Source organism: Camponotus vicinus, unplaced genomic scaffold, assembly GCF_025532165.1.
Source record: "Camponotus vicinus isolate PSW18456_S1 unplaced genomic scaffold, iyCamVici1.0 SCAF_4, whole genome shotgun sequence".
NCBI classification, from domain to species: domain Eukaryota; kingdom Metazoa; phylum Arthropoda; class Insecta; order Hymenoptera; family Formicidae; genus Camponotus; species Camponotus vicinus.
The window spans coordinates 18,122,140-18,143,985 of record NW_028141976.1 but is presented as its reverse complement, the minus strand read 5'-3'; the positions used below and the strand labels follow the sequence as shown (position 1 = coordinate 18,143,985).

The following is a 21,846-nucleotide window of genomic DNA, read 5'->3' as shown; positions in this document are numbered from 1 at the left end:
CGGCTCTCCCTGTCGAAGATCGACCGCAAAACGGAGCACACATCTGGCTCAGGTGATCGATCCTGAAGAGGAGGAGGAGGAAGAATCGCAATCTCAAGTACTCTCGACGTTCATCGCAGAAGTATCACGTTGCGTCTTACGTCTGAACGAGTTTACTCACGAACAGGCCGCACCGATTTGTCTGTGCAAATTTCTAAAGTCCACGCGGCGCGGCCCCGCTCAATTTGCACTTCATTTGCTTCAGATCGGGTTGCCCCTTCTTTTTTGGCACGCGCAGCCGCATATACACACGTGCAGCACGCAAGAGTCCGACGAATTCTCCGGTGGGTATCTTTAGAAAAATCTTCCTCGAGCGAACCGTCGTGGATAACCCGCTCCGACGGATGCGCCGAATGAATGAACGCTGCGCCACTGCCTCTATAGGTCTCTATGTCGTCGATCTTTAACAAAGTTGATGCGTGCTGGCACGCCGTCAAAAATGTGCTCGCGAAATATATGGGTCACCGCAATTTTAGGATATCGCATGAAGCGTGATAAATTAAAGTTACTATGTCGTATGGACCAGCCAAGCTTTACGAAAGGTTTCGCATTATTTAGCTTCACGAAGCATGATCCTGTGTTGTCGTGAGTTGAGCGATGCGCATCTATAAGCTCGACGAAAAGTGAATAATTAAAGAAGATGGCGTGATTATAGATCTAATACATCGCACACGTGGTAGATGTTTGTCTTCGTGATAATTTGTCTTTACATCAGCAATGATAATTGCTAATTAAGTTTTTAGCTTTCAAAAAAACATCGATTTCACGATCGTCCGTTTTCTCGCCGTTAGATCGCGATGAAAGATGCTGTTAGAACGTTTGCTCGATGATAAATAGCTATTGAATCATTATTCACTTTCCAACACCCTCGATAATCAAACGGATCTTCTCTCATTTTATAGAAATATCCGTGATTGACGGCGTCAGAAATCTTTTAGGGACGAGTTTTCACAATTTTCGTTCAATTTATTTTACGTCCAACAACCAAACTACTCATTCACTCATTTTCGAATCAAGTGTCAGGAGGAAAATTGCAGCCATATTGTTAAGCAGATTATACGTTAAACATTATCTATTCGAGCTCTATCGGTTAGCTAATACGTGGAACTCGTGTTATAAATTTTCCATAGTATATTCCCTCGCATAAACATGTAATAAAGATCCGCGCTGTCTCGACAGCATCAAACATATGCGTGACACTTGGTCATATTTTAAAATTCGGTCTTATTATACGCATCTCCATTAGTAATTCTCGCTTACAGCACGCATTTTTACACGCACTTTAAACACATACTTTAAAACGCAATGCAGCGCGTCTCTATATATGAACGTCGTCCAGAAGGTGTGAGTCTCACCCTGTAATGTACGCGATATACCCCCCGCTGTCTGCTTTTTTTATGTCTAATCGCGAGTGCCCTTCGCCTTATGGGACCCAACGCGTGCTCGATGCCACGCACATGTGTCATAAGATTCCTACACAGACGATGGAGAATCTTAATGGCATCCTGTCATTCGAAAGATGCTGTTTGCAAACACTCTTTAAAAATTTTACATCTGTAAATCTCAAGAATATTATAGAGAAAAGATACTAATAATTAAAGATAATTTAAAGAATAATAAAAGAATTGCTGCATTTCTATAAAAATAAAAATCTTACAATTCAAAATTTCTAAAGCTATAATAAAATACAACTAAAGAATGTAACGTCGAATTATGTTCTTTCTGCTCGATAAACTGTCTTTCCATAGTATGTAAAAAGATTCCGGTGCAAGCGCAAAAATAATTGCGATAACATGCAATAAAATGCAACAAAACGTGGAACAAAAACATTGCACATACAAACATTTGTGTATTATATAATTTGAAAATATCAAACATAATCTGAAGTCGAAACGTGAGATTGAATAGATTAATATCGAATAAAAGAATATTCTGTGTAAAGACATTATACTCTCTAAAAGTGAATCAGTGTATTATCACTGTAATTAGTGCTGTATTTATAACTGCTTGTAATCAGTGAGTATTTACTGTTTTTCAGTGATAATACACTGATTCACTTTTAGAGAGTAGAATTAAAATTAGATACAAAATCACACACAGAAAACCAAGAATGCGTGAAAAATATAAATTTTATTTATTATTTTCGCAATTGTGTCTATATTATGGTTAAAAGCATGAAATATAAATCTTCGCAATTTTTATTTAATTCAAATATTTCTTCATCCTCAAATATAATCGATGGAAAATATATATAAGATTTACAGCTTTAAGAGAAAGAATATTTTATCGAAAACGACCATTCCTATTCTACTTTTTCGCGTACTATATCATTTACTTTTATATAGTGCGGACGCAGTGGACCCTTTCAAAAATAAAATATTCCACAAAAAGGGATCTGTTAGGTCAGAAAATGAACTGGTTAAGCAGAAAGAATAGATAATTTCCAATGAAAAGGTTTACCATAGCATTGATTACAACTTATAACTTTAACTCATAACTTTTTCAATCTGGCCACAGTGACCTAAACTCGGTTTTCGTAAGAAGCTTAAAAAAAACGCGTGCAACCCTTTTACGACCTTGAGAATTTTTAATTCTTGAAATCTCGCGTCGAGAAAAAGGTGAAAGTCGACATCATTGACAATTCTTTACGATTATTTTATGACTCGGAAGTGGTAAAAATGTCTCGAACGGTCGCCACAGTCACGAAAGAAAGGGTTTAGCATTCTTTTCCACTCATATCGTGATTTTTAAGAAGTTTTCTTTTTAAGAAAATTTTCCACTATCCCGTTATCCTTTACCCTTCCACAAGCGCGTAACTTTTTCGCCGAGGTCGGCTCTTTTTTATGGCTTTATTATGTCTATCTTGTGTTGCCCTGACTGAATTCCTTCAAAGAACGAAGAGAAAAGCTAACCCTAACCCGTTCGAAAAAATATTGCATCTCGCAAAGTATTTGGTGATTTAGACCATATCGACAGTTCACCGATTCAAAGCAGCTACACAAACGTCCACTGTCTCTTTTTGTCCACAAGTCAATCAAAAGACTTTACGAAAGTCTAACCCTTTGCTTAAATGGTTAAGTTAAAGGTCGAAATTGTTAGAAAAGTATCTACGCTTCCTGGAGTTCGCAATAAATAAACGCAGAAATAACTATATAAATATAAACCGCTTTCTAACTACAACGTATACAAAGAATCTTATATATTTCTTCCCATTTTTCTCAGATATATTTTCACAAACAATCAAAAGTTTCTAATTTATTACAATCGACTTGCTAGCGTACAAAAAGAATAACAGAGTTTGTAAAGAGAAGAATAAGAAATAAATAGTCAAGGAAAATTAAAAATAAAAATTAGCGAAACTGTACGAACTTTTAAAAATAAATATAAGCTATTTGTATTCTCGCATAACAAGTTGAATATAGGAAATGTAAATTTCAACTATAATATCTTGCATGTCAATATTAAGTAGTCCTTTTAAAGTCAAATTTATTTTAAAAGATGTAGTGATAGACATACAGGCTTCCCCTTTTATTCCATTTTACGAATCCATTATACATATTTTACGACTGCCACTCGCAAAATCTCGTAAAATGGACAAACAAATGTACTAACCGTAAGATATCTCGATTTTTGTAAAAATCTTAGAAACAATATAGGCTATTTTCAAGATTTTCTATTGAAAAAATTCTTTTTGTTATAATAATATTAGTGTTGTTATTATTTGTTGCAATTTTCTGTACAATGTAATTTCGACAAGATTATATATCGTCAATATTTCTTCGTAAAAAATTTAGATTTTAATCAACCTATTTTCTTGATATGTATTTCACGAATATATAAAATCTGTATCAAAAATAATTTTTTTAGCTTTACCTTCTATACTTTATCATCATTTGAAGTTTACAGAATAAAATCATAAAATGTGGGTAAATTTAAAAAAAATGTCATATTAAAAAGATACGCGAAATGTTATTTTTCAGACAAACCATCAGACAAAGAACAAATATAAAACATACATTTATTTATTTATTATAAAAAAATCGTTTATTTGGAAACGAATTCTAAATATGAAAAGAAAAATATGAAAAGAAAAAGAGCAACATACAATACAATACAAAGCGATCCAATTTCAATCTTGTTCAAAAGCCATTGAATTATTCATTTAAAGACTAGTTTCACATGCATCGAGATCACATTATAACCATAGATATTCGCGTGCTAAATTTCTCGGAAGATATTCAAAAGATCAAAAGCTCAGCTCTTAACACAAGAATCGAAGATTTCGAGAACACAAATTATAGAAGTACAATTCTTATAGATGTATTCAGACTGACCAAGACTCTCGATTGGACGCCTCGAGCGAAAAAAAATTTGCACGCACTGTACATCTCTTATAATATATACGCATATTTGCTTTGATTGATAGCTTAACAATTTGCTTGTTATTGTAGGATAAGCAAATAATGCCAGAAGCAATAATTCGAAGAGGGAAACGATCTTTGAATTATGTAGGATCTATGTAGGAACATTCACAGCCAATTACGATGCATTTGTGTGATTTTCGAAAATTACCGCTGCATTCTTAAATTCAATGAACGTCAACGCCTCGAGCTAACGAGCGGATAATAGCAAAACGAGGGTCTAAATTGTAATTCGTGGCCTAATAGCGCGAGTTTTGTCTGACATGCGTATCGCGTGGAGTTCCATGATTCCCCTTGCATGTTTAGGAACATAATCAGCGCAGTTGTAAATTATCGCAAAGCGTGACTACATCCATGCATTCATTCGCCTCGCAGCTGAAATTCGTATGTTTGAAACGAAACGATTTTACGTCTCACAAATGTTCCTCCAAAATCCACAAACTATGCATTTAAATAATTTTATATCTCTTTACAATAATCTAAAATCTAAAAAAAAAACTTTATGCTTCGGAGTAATTTAAAGAATTTGAAGATTTATAGAATTGCATGATTAAAAAGATTTAAAATATTTGTTATTAAAATCTTAGTCTCGAGAGGCTTTGTAACTGATGGCAAATGCAATAAAAAAAAAGATCCATGACAACTTGGTCTCGCGACATATGCAATAACTCGAAACATCTATTAATTCATAATATCTACGATATCCTGATAACAAATTGCACGAGCAGATCGTAGGGGATTGAATTTTTTCAATCGACGGAGATTCCTATGGTGTTGCACAAGGCTCAATATAAGATAATATTAAAAATATTGTATTGGCATTGAAAATTGTCGAAAACTTAATTCTTATCTTAAGTTAGGTTCTGGAGTAAACTTTGTAACAAACATCTCGTCTTGTCAATTTTATTAATAATTTTTATCTAATATTGAACAATTGTTTAAAATAACATTTAACATGATTTTTATATAACTTTAAGATAATTATATTTATGTCATTCATGTTTACTTCCCAAAACGCAATATATATATATATATATATATATATATATATATATATATATATATATAAACACTGTCTTAAAAACTGTTGCATATGCAAGTCACACATGCAAAATTAAAAAATCACACACATGTGCTGTATATAAAGTTTTGTGTAATTATATAAATAAGCGTGTAAAATTTTTATTTAAAATTTTTGTGTATTGTTTGTTATTTATTATATTATTCTAAATTTAATTAATACAAATATTTTTATTTATTATCTAAAATTTTTCAAATTCATATATAATATAGTGATTTTTTTCTCATATTATTTACTAAAATATATATTTTATCTTTTTTTAAGAATCATTAATTTTGATAAAATCAATAATTTTAACAATCTTAGTTTTTGATATTTTCTTTGGTATTATCTGGATGACTAATTAAAAATCTTATCTTATATCTTGTCTCAAATTTTGAGATAAGACAAGATAATATCAAGACTAGTCTTTTTCATGTAACTTTACCTGAAACAGATAGGTAATTAATTTTCACGTATACACAATGAAAGACATAAGAAAGGGCAAAACCAAATGGAAAGCGGAGAATTAATAAATTAAGAATTTTCAAAAATTTTCTCGAAGAATAGTCTCCTTAATATAACAAAGAATAACGGTTCGAGAAAGAGCAAAATGGTTCGAGAAAAATGAAAGACCATATTTTGGATGCGCAAATATTTCGTATTAACGGTTTCACAGTGTGATTGCGTTTATGATAGATATGTAACAAACGAGACTATATTTTTTGAAAATAAATTTGAAAGACGCATCTCATAAATACCATGTCAGCGAGTGTTTTTGTTAAACGAAAAAAACCTTAAAGGATTAATAATTGCTTATCGTAAACATTCGAAAAAAGAGACCGCAGTAAAAAACATATCATGATAAAAACCAAGGCATATAATATTCGAAAGAGTAAATTTTTTCAACGAAGCCGGCACAACGACACGAAGAAACAGTCACGATTCTAGCAGAATTTCATAAGATACACCGGAAGAGAATTGACGTAATAACTCGGAACGTGCACGTCTGTCAACTCTCGATATTCATACATTCTAATGAGAGGAACGAAGTCGAGAAGTCGCGCAGAGAAGGCAGATTGTCATAGGATTGATTTTTTCAATTGACGGAACTTCCTGCAAGCAATTACAGTTTTGTCGTATGCGACGTGAGAGAGGGGTACAAGAAAGGCGGAATCTCGGGAGAAAAACAGAATGAGTAATGCGAGGGTTACGAGCTGTGCTGGCGAAATCAGATTATCGCAGTACACTCGATGTGCTTGGATCCTACACCACGAGAACGGAGTACTTTTGCTCGTTGCTCGATTTCTTTATTTTTGTCGGGCGGTGTAATAAAGTACGGGTGAACGAAGGGCGAGGGAAGGGGGGCCGCGGATCCCTAATCTGATATCTGGACGGAAGGGGAGCGAATATTAATGTTCGTTTGCCGCGAGCAAAGCCGATGCCGCCTCGCGAGCGCTTTTATGCGGCCACCACCGGCTCACGGACCCCGCCAGGCAATGCCCGAGCACCCCATAAAGCTAATGAGTCACGCCGGGTTCACGAAGGCCGTAGGTCCCGGCTAACAGGTGCCGCTATAACTACCGGGATACTCATGCGCAAGCACAACGTTCATCTCGTACGTTAATCTCTATCCTTTGTGTATATTCTGTGTTTGTATTGCAAAAATGCTCGTGCGATCTTTATCAGACTGCGAATTGAATTTTCACGTGAAAAGCGTACATCATAACAATGGTGAGCGCAGGACTATTGACAGTATTCTTTAAATAGTTTCTCAATAGATTATCTAAAAAACATGAATTCTTCATAAATATGCAACACATCTGACATCTCTTCGCACTGCATACGAGAATAATAGAATTCATAAGCGATCGATACGAAAATTATTGTATATATTTTAAATAAATTTTATCAAAAATTACAATTTGTGTGATATATAAGTCATAAGTTTCTTGATCGAGACACTATTCATCTACTTCACCATTCGTTCGATCATGTGTTGATACGTTGCTTATTAGAATTTACCGACATAATCTTATGTAATGGAGCGAATATTGGAAAGACAATCGCTTCTTATAAATTTGTGAAACTTATAGTGTAGTTTCGACGAAGGAGCGCGAAGGGAAGATAGAATTATCTCAACTGAAAAGATTGCTCCCACGATTACTGCCACGATTGCTCCCACGATATCTACGTGACCCGACGCCACGGCCCACGATCGCAGCATCCCGCTGGACGGTGGGGGAAGAGCAGCGGGAAGAGGGACGTAAAGCGGAGAGGAGTTCGTGGAAGCGCAGTAGGTGCGACGAGCCTTGCTTCTCCGGATGGTCGAGGCTCGTGTCCTCTCGCGCGCGAGAGAGCAGAACGGCGGCACCATACGAGGCAACCGACAAAGGGACAGAGAGAGAAAAAGAGAAAGAAAAAGAGCGTCGAAGCACGATAGGAAACGACGCAAACAGGATGGAGAGACCGGGGAGCAGACAAGGACAACGAAGAGAGACAGCGCGCGTGACTTCGTCTACCTGTCTACCTACACAGGTAGGGACAAAGGCGTGCCGCCAATCACGTGACCAGGATTCGATGCGGCGTACGACAAAACTGCGCCGATTGGGCCAGTCTGGCTCCCACCATGGGATCTTTGTCGAGGATGAGCGTGCCGCGCGCGTCGCTCGCATGAATGGTGGGAGTGTATCGTCATTCTACTTCAGGCGTTCGAGCCGTGCGGGCGCGTGACCGCGAGCCGAAGCGTGATGCGCGTGGAGGAGAGATGTGCGTGGAGGTAGCGGAGGTGGCAATTATGAAAGGGAAAGGCTGGGCGATGAAAGGTCGAGAAATGGGTACGCACTCTAGCAGTACTAGTAGTAATAGTGACGTGCAATTGACGTTATGTACCTTCCTGTGAATTGCATTCCATCTTTTGCAGTTTGAAAGAGATGATTGATCGGTTTGATTGAAAAAAAATTCTACGCGTTATAAAATTTTAAACTAGTTGAATTAATATTGTCGACACATTAAATGTATATAAAAATGAATGAAAATGTATGTAATAATAATTTTCACTTAACTAAGATATATATAATTTATTAATTTCAATTATTACTTGATCTTCTTTTTATCCAAATTCTAGATTAAAAAATTGCACACTTTGAAATTATAAATAGTAATCTTATGTAAATGATAACTGATTGATGATTATTGTTCCGAAATAATTGTGCGATGAAATATATTGATCTGTTATCAACGTAATAAAATCTATTAAAGAACAATAAGGCGATACATCTTTTTTGATCTCATTCAGATTTAAGCAAAAAGATTCCCCGACATTGTGCTTCCATCTACCGGTGGGAGCTATAAATTTTTTTCACTGGACCAACGATGATCGAAAGCTGGGCTGGAAACGTTATCTTGCCACTGTAGATACGCGCAACTTCCAAGTTGCATTATGTACCTCAGCAAATAGCAGTATAAATGTATGATTAGAAAGATATTTCGACAGTTAAAAGTAAAAGTTTCCGCTCTCGTTCGCAAGCTTGAGAAGCTTTATTAGCAAAATTGCTCGGGGAGAGGACTAGACTATAGGATATAATTTTTATCTCGGATAACAGAGATAATGCGAATAAAAGGCAACGACATGAAACGAGTTGAAAAATCGAGCGTGATAATATTTGTCGTACTATAGTCTACAAGCGGCGCTCATCTTATCAGACAGACATCGCAGTACACATTACCACGTTTACACAAGGACTAGTTATATCCGGTTTAATCATCCATCGCTATAATCATAAAGCAAACATAGGCGTTACATAAGTAAGAATATCTACCGTCTCTAGCAACTTATTTCCTGCTGCAATTAAGGAATAAGGACTTCCCGTTTGCTCGATTAATCTCCGAGAAAAATAAATCGCAATTTTTTTCTCGAAGCTTACATCTCGATCGTAATTATAATTTAAAGATAGGGAAAGCATAGAGAGAAAGGTAGAATAAACGCGGAGAATAAACGACCGCGATATGACAGTTCGTCAAAATATTTGCACGCAACCATCCGCGCGCCGTCCAAACAGTCAACATAAGAAAGATCCGGCGCGAGATCGATGCGGTCGTATTTCAGACGGTGCGTATACGCGTTCGCGCGTATATGTGTGCGATGGCCGAGATAAATACGGTGCCGCGCGTTTAATCGGTCGCCAAGTAGAAAGAGCGAGCAATTTCGAAAGGCACAAATACACGGGGAGGGAGCACGAGGCACGTGCCGAAGCTATGCGCGTGCGTCAGCTCGTGCGTCGTTATTCCGCACACACGGCGGCACACTCGACCGCTGTATGTATTTTCGAGGAACGTGATATAAGCTCCGATGACGTCCGTGAATTACCATCGCCGAGCGCGATCGACGCCTAACCGGTCGCCAGCCGGCTTTAATGACCTTTGTAGACGGCGAGACTAATCGCCGATCCGTGGAAATGCCGCGTCTCTGTTTCTCGTTCTCTAGGTGCAGCAAAAAAAATTATTCCCGAGTACGTTACTTATGTAAACAGCGCCGTCATCGCGGATGAATGTATAAATAATTTCAGATTGGATCTCGTATCGAATGTGCAAAATTGCCATTGGTAATGACCGATGACTTATGGAAGATTGCTGCATCATTATCGTAATAATTCGCTTTAATGATGGGGAAGAAAAATGATGGAACGATCACTCGTAACATGAGCAACCGAGCGAACTCGACCGAAGAAGAGCGATCGAAAATTCCATTGGGAATCACAGACGTCAATCTCGTCAGCAAAGTTCGATCGACTCACGGCTTCGAAGGATCCCAAGGGGGGTCCCAGTCGTCGTTGGTGCGCGCGCCACAGAGGGGACCGAAGTCCGGAGTGGGGGGGCCTTAAAGGGTGCCGTCAGAATTCGATGGTAGGAGTAAGCCAGCGTCACGCGCTAAGTCTCCCCACTCGATGCTCGCCACTGAATACCCCACCACCAAGGACCAAGCACTAAGCATTCTATCGGCATGCCATGCTCCGACGGCACGATAGAAGACGTTCGTCGCTCGTCGAGTTAGTCGAGCTCTGACGCCAGTCGCGAGCGGTCGCACTTTGGCGACATTCGACAGGAAGAAACTCAGAAGAAGTTGAAAAAGAGCGCATATTCTCGCGTTGCTTTATCTCGCCTCATCATCGATTCATTATCGAGTTTCACATTCGTACCGCGGTCCCTTCAATTGCCTCGTGCATTGTTCGAGAGAGGGAGAGAGAGAGAGAGAGAGAGAAAGAGAGAGAGAGAAGGAGACATTAAGCGCAACGGACTTGGATTATCAGTGAAGTGATTGACTTCGATTTTAAATAGTGCCACGTCGACGGGGATTATTTGACTTGGAAATTTTTTGAGTTTAGTGATTTTGAGAGTAAAAGATAAATTATGGTGGCTGAAATGGGTGCCACGATGCCGACGGGTGGAATCACCGTCGGTGCAACACCACCCGCACAACACGTGCCACAGGAAGCTGGCCAGCCTCCGGCACAAACTCCGACCACCACGACGACTACGAGAAGATCTGGAGAAAATCGACGGGTTAGTGTCATATCTTGGATATCAAAGAATTTTTTCATTTCAATCTTCCATTGCAACATCGCGTGACATTGTCTACACTTGAAGTAATTAATTTGGATTTTTCGTGATACAAAAAAGAACCATGATTATTTATATGTTATAAAATTAACGCTTATGATAAAATTATTTTCTTTTTAATTGTGAAAATAAAGTGACGTATTTAATATTTAAGTAAACCAACTCGGAATAAAATAGAAATGAATAGAGCTTATTTCATACTTTACATTCGCTCTTCTTAAGAGGAGAAGTTGCTTAGCTTCAATAATTTTTTAATCATCGATTTACCATAATTATGTTAATTTTTGTGAAACGATACAACTTTTAACATATGAAAAAAATACTATTTTTCCATCACGTCATACACAACGATAGCAGCTTTAAATTATTTTAAAGATTCTGAGAAAATTAATTAGAAACGGAAAGAAGGAGAAAATTGAAAACGGAAAGAAAGAGAATAAAAAAGGATATCATAAAAAATGACATAAAATAACGGTTACTTTTGTTAATCATTGTAATAAGCTTACTATTAGAGAAAGACTTGCATTAGATTCTTATAATTCTCAATGATAAACCGAGGCCTTATTAAAGGCCTCGAAATACCTATCTTTTTGAATTCTTTTCAACATGACATTTTATTGTATTTTTCCGTCGCATTCATCGATATACATTTCTTTATATACTTTGTTTCTGACCGACTGAGATTTTTATGGGATTTCTATTATTTTGGAAAATTTCTGTTCACAGAGCAATAAACCCATTATGGAAAAAAGACGCCGAGCCCGTATCAATAGCAGTTTGAACGACCTGAAAACCCTCGTACTGGAATCTATGAAAAAAGACGTAAGTTCCTACCATTATCATTGTATGGAATACACATCTCAAGGACATAATAATAAAAAAATAAAGAAAATTTTTAAATTTTTTAAAATTTTAATATAAAAAATTAATTTCTTGAGAAAATTATCTTTTATTCTAGCTTTTTATTTTTTCCTACTTCCAATTTTATATATCCTACGTATGCTGCTAATATTTCATCGGTCAGATCGTTTAATCATTTTTTTCTCTCGTTCCTTTTGTTACAGCCGGCAAGACACTCGAAACTCGAGAAGGCTGACATTTTGGAATTGACCGTGAAACATTTGGAAAACCTTCAACGGCAGCAGCTCGCCATGGCCGCTGCGACAAATCCGAGCATCCTCAACAAATTTCGCGCCGGTTACTCGGAATGCGTCGCCGAAGTCAACAAGTTTCCCGGTTTGGACGCTGTAGTGAAGAGACGTTTGATGGCCCATTTGGCCTCGTGCCTAGGTCCGGTTGAACCCAGTACCAACAACGGCCAAGCGACGACTCAGCAGCCTGTCCAACCGGCGCCACCGACGACGCAATTGCAAGTGCATATCCTGCCCCAAGTTGACGCAACCCCGCGGATTCAAGTTCAACAATCGAATGGCATTTTTTTCACTAATGCCAACGGCACTGGCCTGCAACTGGTCCCGACCAGATTGCCAAACGGCGATATCGCCCTGGTACTTCCGGCGGGAGCGAAAGCCGCGGGCCCGTCATCGCCATCGTCGTCCCCGGCGCCGAGTTCACCCTTACCAACTCTGATCCCGATCCCTCAAAGAACCGCCAGCACGGCGTCCGCGTCATCATCGACCTCGTCCGCCAGCTCGACGTCCACGTCAGCGGGGAGCCCGGTAGCGTTCGAAGGACCCCCTCCAGCGTTCCGCGAACAATCTACCACCTACAGTCCGGCCAACAGTCACAGAGATGTCGCGACATCCCCGGCGAACGGTTACACCAGCGACCCGGAGTTCGATCCACGCGTCTACAGCCCTCCCCTCCAGAAACCTCTCGCGCTCGTAATGAGGAAGAGCGTGGTGCCGGCGGTCGAGGATAAGCCGTGGAGGCCGTGGTAAAAGGAAAGGAGAAAGAAACAGGCACGTGCGTGATGATGATAAGCAAAGTGATATAGTGTCAATAGTAGAGTCTGAAGAGATCGTGCTAATTTGAACGTGCCGATTTACGCACCGCGCAAAAAATTTCGCGGGAAAAAAAAACATGTTCCTCAATAACGTAGATGATTGTAGACGCGCGATCCCGTCCGTAGAACATCGCAAGGTTGAAGGATCGTTAGAAAACACGAGTTTATTCCTGCGCGTACACGGTCGGCCAGTAGCCAATGAGGCAGCCTTATTAATAGTGCCTTGTAAATATGTCTAATTTTGGTGTGCCGGAAATGAACGCATATGATTTCTTTGAGATATCGTGGATTTAGTCTTTTCTGTCTTATCTCACCTCATCGTTCTCCCCCTCCCCTCCTTCCTCCAACATCCCTCGATCCTTGTACATAAGTTATACAAATTAATATTTTAAGTGCCTTATGCAACAAGAATCACCGAGGTCTTCCATTCTGTTTCTTGTACGTAAAATACTAGATGATTTGTGTAGCATATCATTGTAAGTACGAAGAAAGATTTTAGTTATTACGATATTTTTAGGCTTAAGATTTTTTAAGTTTAAGAGCAGCGTGAGAGAAAATGTGTATGAATGTATATATGAGAACTAATTGCGCGCGAAAGAACACGTTATTTATATTTATACGAGTGCAAAGAGGTTATATTTATAATTCCTCTCTATTATGAGAATAGACAACTGACGCTTACTGTTGCAAGAGCATCAAATAAATGTTGATCTCTTTCTCAAAACATAATTTCTCTGTGTTGTTCGTATTATAAATTAATCAACCAGTTCTCCTCCACTATCCATTTTCCTCATAATCGTTTATTCTTCTCTCATTTCATTTAATCTAATCGAATAAAATTACGCGCGCAAAGCAAAATTATTTTTATTTATTATTTTTTTAATTTATTTATTATATTCTTTAATAATAAAATCTTGAAAACTACGCAATGCATAAAAGTTCGATATAATAAATCTTTAACAAAAAATGCGGACGAAACAAAAATTTTCTATAAGAATCCTTCAAAAGAAATACCTGCGCTTTCACTAGACTCGCGACTCCCGAGACGTCCGACACGTTGCACGTCTCGCGCGAGACTGACCTTGCTCGTCGGCCGCGAGAGTCCTGCGGTACAGTGTCGCCATCTGACGGCGAAACTCAACTTCATAGCCAAGAATGAATCGAGCCTGGCGGAGACCACCTCGCTCCCAGCTCAGGCCCAAAATCTCTTCCATCCCTTCTACCCTCTTTGCTTAAGGTACCAAATGCCAGAACCTGCTGCCTCCTACTGAGTTTTGCCCAAACACCATAGGACCCTTGCAGGACCCTAAAGGATCCGAATTTCTCTCGTTCGATAATAAAGATTAGGACACAATTTATTTCCATCACGTTGCTCATTGTGTGCGAGAAATAGTATTTTACTTTCTCTTTTTCTCCTTTTTTTTCTTTGGTGAAAATATCCAAGCTTTATTATAGCAATTTATTAATCAATTATGAAAAATTAATTCTCGATTTTTATCAGAGATTTGCGAAACGATTAATTATATCGAATTAAATTATCGTTCCAAGAAATTAAATCGGAATGTCAATTATTGAACGCCACCAAATCTAATCTCTTAACTAAACAAATAAGAGATCGATGATTACCACGTGCGCTTTCTCTCGTCAAATATTAGTAATTTTCCAACAAGCAATCGACACTTACCGCATCAGTAGTTTAAAGTAGATAAGACTGTCTCGGTGTGCAAACAGTTACAACATCTGCTTAAATATCGTGCCTGACAGTCAACATTTCGTTCATTTGTATGAATTTCCTGTATTAAAAGTGTATTCTTGAATCTACAAAATTATCTAATCGTTGGTCTAATTTATTCTACATAAAAAAGCACTTATTACAGATTAATGTCAAAAATATTTAAAGTGCCTATTATTTTTTTTGCATTTTTAAATCAAATTTTGTTAGTTTTTGTATTCAATTTGTATCAAAAAATTTAAGAATAATACTCATCATACAAGGATGTATATTTTGGCTGAAGCAGAGAGAAATTTTTAAGCATTACAAGGAACGTACATTATCGTGTGATTTTCGCGAAAACCGCGAAAGTCTAAATTACAATAATGTCCTCCTCTGCAGGCAATAGCGTTTCTGGTATAGCAATTTGCGAGGTAGAAACGGAATGCAGGACCGTGATGCCACACGCAAAACATGCCAAATGACAAGTTGCATAGCATCTTTCTTTCTTTTCCATAGTATTCTTGACGCAAATCGGTGCGTGATGCCTTTTTCACCATTTCGAATCAATTCTTATGAACGGTGAATGCAGCGTATTAATAATTTCGTGACATAAAACATATCCATAAAAGAAATAACAAGTTCTCAAAATTATAAGCCGGATTCGACAATATAAATGACGTAGTTAATTAACATATAAGAAATCTCGCTATCAGTACATTTTATTTCGTATTTTGATCTCGATTACGAATCCGGGCGGCGCGAATTTAACACATACACAGAAACATATTTATCTGACCACTCGTTATCTGCGATTATATAAACGGTTCGAGAGGTCTCTTTTTTTTCTCTTCTCGCAAGATATCTCTCTGCGCGAGTTATATCTGCATATATTTTTATAATAGAAAAAAAAATTTGACCCCCACCGAACACGATGGCGCACGCGAGACTAACGATGATGAGCCTCTAGACGAATACAAATTTCACCATCCCGTAATCACATACCTTTTTCTTCGCCTCCGGGCAACTAAGCCTAATGATCATTAGGATTTGACAATTGCCGAGGATTGTTGCGCACGAGCGCGATTTAATTATATTAAATCTACTCTAATTTCATATATTACGCGTTATTTGGAATCGCGCCAAAAACTACATTCCTCCATAGCAAAGACGGTCTCTCCGCTTTCGGCGAAAAGAATTATCATAATGCGCTCATTAATCTCACGACGAAAGGAACGGCGAAAGAATTGCGAAGGTGGACGATCGGAGTTCTCGTGGAATTTCTTGCTCGTCGATCTTGAGTTTGCGTCGAATGTTTTCTTCACACTAGGAAATTCCCGACCGCTCGCGCTCGTCTACATTTAACAGAGACGTCATATATTGATATTCTACGGCGGGTGATCGAGTTGACGCGAAGCGAAGGTCACACGTTGCACGGAATCATTATAATTCACGACAATTCATCCATGTGCAAAGGTTAATTATTAAGCGTAAAAAATCAAGTCGCACCTCTTTGCAACTTTCCTTGTGATGCCTGTTATCTTTTTTAGATTATAATTCGAGTTGAAAACATCTTGATACGTTAACACATGTGATGTGTAATTTATAAAACATAATTGAGCCGAAAATATCACTTGTAGATACCAGTTTTTGTTACATTGAATAATACTTAATATTGGCATTTGTTTAAAAGTGTAATATATACATGTAGCGCAAAAACTTTATTATCATTATTTAAATTTTCAATTATGGTCGCACAAATCGCGCGGTATTTCCCGAGAAAGCTACAGCTACACGTATTTAATCATAGTCCGAAACCTGATTCCATCCGGCTCGGAAGAGAGACTCGGATCTTTCCCGGAGCGAACCCCTCTCTGGGAATCCTCCAATCGTCTGACAATCAGCTGATTCCTAGAACCTCGCGAGCGCGCGTTAGCTAGCTTGTCGCTCCGGCTTATAGCTCGGTCGCGGTCGCGTGGTTTCAAGGACACGGCAAGGTTGACACGCGCCGCCACTCACAGGCGACTAGTGAGTGGACTCCGATCTCGCTCGCACTAATCGATGCGTTCTGTCTTTCGCATAAGCGTCGCAGTATCGCTGCCAAACTTAAACACGGACTTCGCGCCGTACGGTGCCAGAATTTCGAGTGCCGGCTCAAAATCAATAGAAGCATCCTTGAACAATTTGATATCTCTATTATATACATATCTATTTGATATATTTATTATATACAATAATTATAAAAATATATAAATTTTATATTTCGATATTTCCTCGGAGAGATACTATTCGACGTATGTATTAAAATAATTTGAAAAATATGTTTTATTATAATTATCGGCAATAAAACGCGACATTTGCACAACGGCAGTTTGCCCGCCGTCTCACGTTTTCGATGATGTCAAACTTTTTTCGAGCCATTCAGGTACTAAGCATCCCAAAGCGGCGCTTCGAAAGCGCGGCTCCGTATAATGGACCGCGGGCCCTTTCGCGGCATCCAACAAAAAAGAAGTTTGGCATTTTTGGACGTTCCACGTGCCGGAGAACGCGCGGCACGACAATCGCGATTTCTTTTTCGCCTGCGTTAAAACTACGTGATGCACATAGTCTGCAGCATAGTCCGCAGTTTTTGGTTAGTCAAAATACTTTCAGTTAGAATAATACATTTTTTATATATAATAAAAGATATTTATTGCTAGGGAAAAATCGATGATGCGACAATATTAATATTATAATTAATATTAATATTGTCGCATATATTAATATCCAATTTACCTTTGTAATTTTGTTGATGTAATATTGTTTCTTAATCGATGGTTTTGTATTTCGAGGTGCTTATATGACACGCCAGACGCTTACGCGAATAGTTACAACGGGCCAGACGCTGAATAATCAACAGCTAATTGACGAGGATTCGAATATCCCGAATTGCCTGAAGCAGCTGTTGTTTGCGCGAAGAAATAACGACGCTGCTAATTTCCAGACAACGTCAGCGGTCTTGACCTATAAACGTGAGAAATGTAATCTGAGAATTCTCACCCGTTGTGTTATTGCCGCTCTTCCGAGACTCTTACATTCGCGAGAGTCCTTCTGTTACGGAATTATACAAATATTTTTACAATAAAGTACATTCGTCATCCGCACGCGTATTCACGTTAAAGTTGTGCTCTTATCGGCTCTTATCAAATCGTATATGTGTTTGCGACTACAATCTGAATACTTTGTCATGTGATTCTTGGGGCACCGGATTGCAACACCACGTGCATAAGTGTATTCGTTGTCCTCTTGTAATCTGGTGTCGACGATATTGAACACGTTGCGAATGGCAGCAACGCGATCTACGCTAGTCATGCTCGGCCATTGTTATCGCGAGCTTACCAGCGTGAAACGGTCGTCCGAAGAACTTTGCTCATCGCGTGTAATCTGACATTTACATAGTCTCGAGTAACAGGCTGAGGCATGTTTCACGTGCTTATCCGCTTTGCTTTGAGCGATATCGGCAATTTCATCGCAAATTCCATTCCGCCACGCGAAAAAATTTTGGAAAAAGAATTTGAAACAAAAGAGAGACTCGTAGCAATATTATATTTCGATATATAATGCCTCTCTCTGCGATCGAGTTACCGAGCAAGTCTCGCGTTCTCATCAGATTTCGCGCTATCAGCTGCCATCGATTCATTAATCACTCTATTATTGCCGCGACTGCCATATTACCAGAAAATGAGTGCGAAATTATCGCGTAATTACCTGTCCGTTAGCACGATATAAGCCGGAGAGATGCTTTGGCGTTGATCATTTATACAGTATTCGCCTCACGCTCGACGAGACACACGTGGACGCAGCGGCCTGTGTGACTCGATAAGGGCGTGATACCATTCACGAGCACGGCAATTTAGGTTAATAACATAAGGCGATGAGACGCGTGCGAGCTATAGAGAAAGACAGACAATGATAGGGGAGAGAAAGAGAGCGAACGAGAGAGGAACGAGTATACATCGTCGGTTATGATTATTAAGATTATCGTTACTTCAACCTCGCAGCAGCAGAGGGGAGAGAGGTTCGAGGAGACGCGTGTGGGTCGAGAAACCGGAGTTATTTATGAAGTGTGCGAGAGAGCGAAGCTGCACGGTCTATCTGATGCTCTTATTTCGCTGTTTGTTTCTGATTACGTAACGTCGCGTTGGAAAACCGCGACACGTGCGTCGCGGAGGCTCGTGCGTGCGTGCGTGCACGCGCCTACGACGCGGGCGCGCCTTGCGTGTGTGTGCGTAGGTAGAGACGGCACGAGAATTCGGTATGGTTCGCACAGTTCCAACTTGGATGTACAATTATCTCGCAAGCGTAATCTAAATCTTAGAACCAGTCGTCAGCTGCAATGTTTCGTAAAATGAGTCCTTATATGAAGAAGCAATTTTAAATATCTGAAGATATCTTATTGTGATGAGTGGTTCTTAATAATTTAGGACCATCGCATGGACCCAGGAATTCGTAATTTAATTACAGTCAGCAATCGCCGATAGAGCGTCGGGCGCGCGTGTAAGATTATTACAGAGGGTTACGGCAGAATTATCATCGCGCCGGAGGCAATTCGCATCTGCGATCAACAGTACAATTATACTTCGGTTCCAGTGCATTTCCTTGATCACTGTTGAGCCCGCACATCCGCGTGTTTAAATATACCGGAGAATAAAAAATAAGCGGTAGTGTTTCAATGTAATCCTAACGGGATGCCTGCGATAATTACATTTTCCTCCTCACGCATTTTTTTACGGTATTTTGGAAGTTTGCAAAAAAATTGAAATTACCTGGATATTTGTCGAAGCCGATAATAATCGATTAAATGATGATAAATATTTTCAATATTCACTATCAATAATTGTCGCATAAATCTCTGATATAACGCAATTTCACGATTATCTTTCTGGTTGTCTTGAATTAATTCACACTATATTGCAAATTCTCTTTATGGCAAATTATCGAACGCGTGTCCGAGAAACAAAGGCGAACGACGGACGTTATTCCTAGAATGTGCACAATGGAGGTTTATTTTCCAGTCAGCTCGCGAATAAATCAAACCTCTGGACACTGTTGTTCTCTTAAGAATTCTCGCCTGTTTCTCGGTTTCGCGATGGATAAACGATTAGTCAGCTGATCGTAAGAGGCGTCGCGCGGAACGATTTCCGCTCTCATATGTTCAACCGAGCCGCAGGAGGTACATAATTTGCATCTCGCCCAATAAGCATTAATCTCGTCGAATTCGATCCGTCCTCGTAAAAATGTCTTTGCAGGTTAATTAAAATCTCACAACACCGCATAAATTCTCTCGTTGCGATCTTTAATTTCCGCCGCGAGTCCTCGATACAGTTAATTTCCTCCCGAGCTCTTTTGTAAAATATTTCGTGCAATTGTAACAGTAATCAAGAGATGAAGACGACAAGAATTTGAGCAATCGCAAGATGAAGGCTGATGATCCTCTTCATATAAACTTCTTGTTTTAACTCCTTGTTTGCTGTCACGAAAATTTTCATCTCTTTTGTTACGTTTAATTTTATTTTTACTTCTCACAAATACGTTTCTCAAGAACATTCGCAAGATAACGATGCAACGCGATAAAATCTCGACTTGACATCGACGAGCAACCGGAAAAAAATGCGAACCGTGATCGAGCGAAATTAAGATTTCCGCGTTCTTACCTTTCGAAATGCAAGATCGCCAACGTTTTACGTGCAATTACGTCTAAAATACACACTCGTACGCACTCTTCGATCAACTGCCTTCTCTCTCTTCTCATTGGTATGCATAAAACGACATAAACAGGAAACGAGTATTTGATTCTTCTACGAATAGAATATTTATACACGTTTTTAATTCAACTCAAGATCACCTAGATCACCTGATAATAATTTCTATTAAAGCAACAAAGATCGTATACATAAAATTATAAATACAGAATAATCGTACATAATTAATTATTAAATTATCTCATATTTTTGCAACAAAGTAAAATATATTATTATTTCATTCAATTCGCCTAGATCACAAATATAACGATGGCGATTTTTAAGACAACTTTAACACCTGATCAGACGTATAGAATTACATGTGGATGCCGTAATAATTAATTATTAAATTATTGGTTCATTTTTGCAGCAAGGTAGAATATGACAATTTATCCGCTGATCGCCGTGGGAGATAACATTGACGATAATAGGGTTCGCGGGGATTTCGTGAGTTTAAAACGCGCAGCGCGGTCGCTTTGCGTGAAAAATTGCCGCTCGTCGTGCGAGTCCGCCTCGTCGTTAAGCGTACGCCGTGATCGTCTCAAATTATAGACGAGCCGCGTGTGATATAGACATCGGTGCCGAGAAGATCGTCGAGATGAGAAATTTGTAATTGCACGGCCGGCTTGCGCCGCACGAAAAAGCACGAGACTCTTTTCGCTCCGCGCTTGCTCCGAGATGATTAAACCCCGAGAAAATACTCCGCCCAAACATTTTGCGTTATATATACGTGTGCTACGCGCGCGTGCAATAATGACACGAGAGACATTCGTCACGAATGCGAAAACGCTTGTATGACAGGTTCTGTCTACGCAATTATGGCAATCCTGCGGATGGAGAGTGTTATTTAAGCATGGTATTTAGAGAATGTAACGTTTGACAAATATATATGTGAAAGCAAAGATAGATGTATATTAAAAATCAGTTCGAATATCTCTAACAAATCACCATTCAATGATGTACGAATATTCCGACAATTATAGATCGATCAGCAAGATTAAATCCTCGATCTCTCTCGAAAGCCGGGGCAGTCCCCCTTATCTGCCTCCGGAGATCCGCTCCTTGCCGTCTCGACGTCGAGGATCAAACCCCGCTGAGAGCGAACGGGGCCGCGAAATACATTCGTACCCTTGTACGTGGGCTACGCGAAGCGACAAGGGCCAGGGAAAAGAGTTGGTACGCGAAGATAAACATCGGGGATCCGACCATGTCGCCAAACAGAGCGCGCGTCTCCGTCTCAGCACGTCCGT

General features: G+C 39.1%; 1 protein-coding gene and 1 long non-coding RNA gene across 2 annotated transcripts in view; one reads left to right on the top strand and one right to left on the bottom strand.

Moving 5' to 3' along the window:
• The window catches only part of LOC145970899 (uncharacterized), a 174,207-nt gene that overhangs the window by 51,632 nt on the left and 100,729 nt on the right, over positions 1-21,846 (bottom strand). Inside the window, exon 3 of the long non-coding RNA XR_014438665.1 lies at positions 17,592-17,819. This is a non-coding gene — a long non-coding RNA (uncharacterized LOC145970899). The remainder of the gene's footprint in view (positions 1-17,591; positions 17,820-21,846) is intronic.
• On the top strand, positions 10,262-13,834 carry Hry (bHLH transcriptional repressor hairy). The gene is made up of 3 exons (XM_083096763.1): positions 10,262-11,082; positions 11,866-11,961; positions 12,204-13,834. The coding sequence occupies exons 1-3, from the start codon at positions 10,930-10,932 to the stop codon at positions 13,038-13,040; spliced, it is 1,086 nt and encodes a 361-aa protein (XP_082952889.1). The 5' UTR covers positions 10,262-10,929; the 3' UTR covers positions 13,041-13,834.

Excerpts from the sequence above, each read along its gene's own strand:
- Hry (XM_083096763.1), top strand. The coding sequence starts at position 10,930 with ATGGTGGCTGAAATGGGTGCCACGATGCCGACGGGTGGAATCACCGTC. Across the intron at positions 11,083-11,865 it reads GATCTGGAGAAAATCGACGG|AGCAATAAACCCATTATGGA; the intron begins GTTAGTGTCATA and ends TTCTGTTCACAG. Across the intron at positions 11,962-12,203 it reads TGGAATCTATGAAAAAAGAC|CCGGCAAGACACTCGAAACT; the intron begins GTAAGTTCCTAC and ends CTTTTGTTACAG.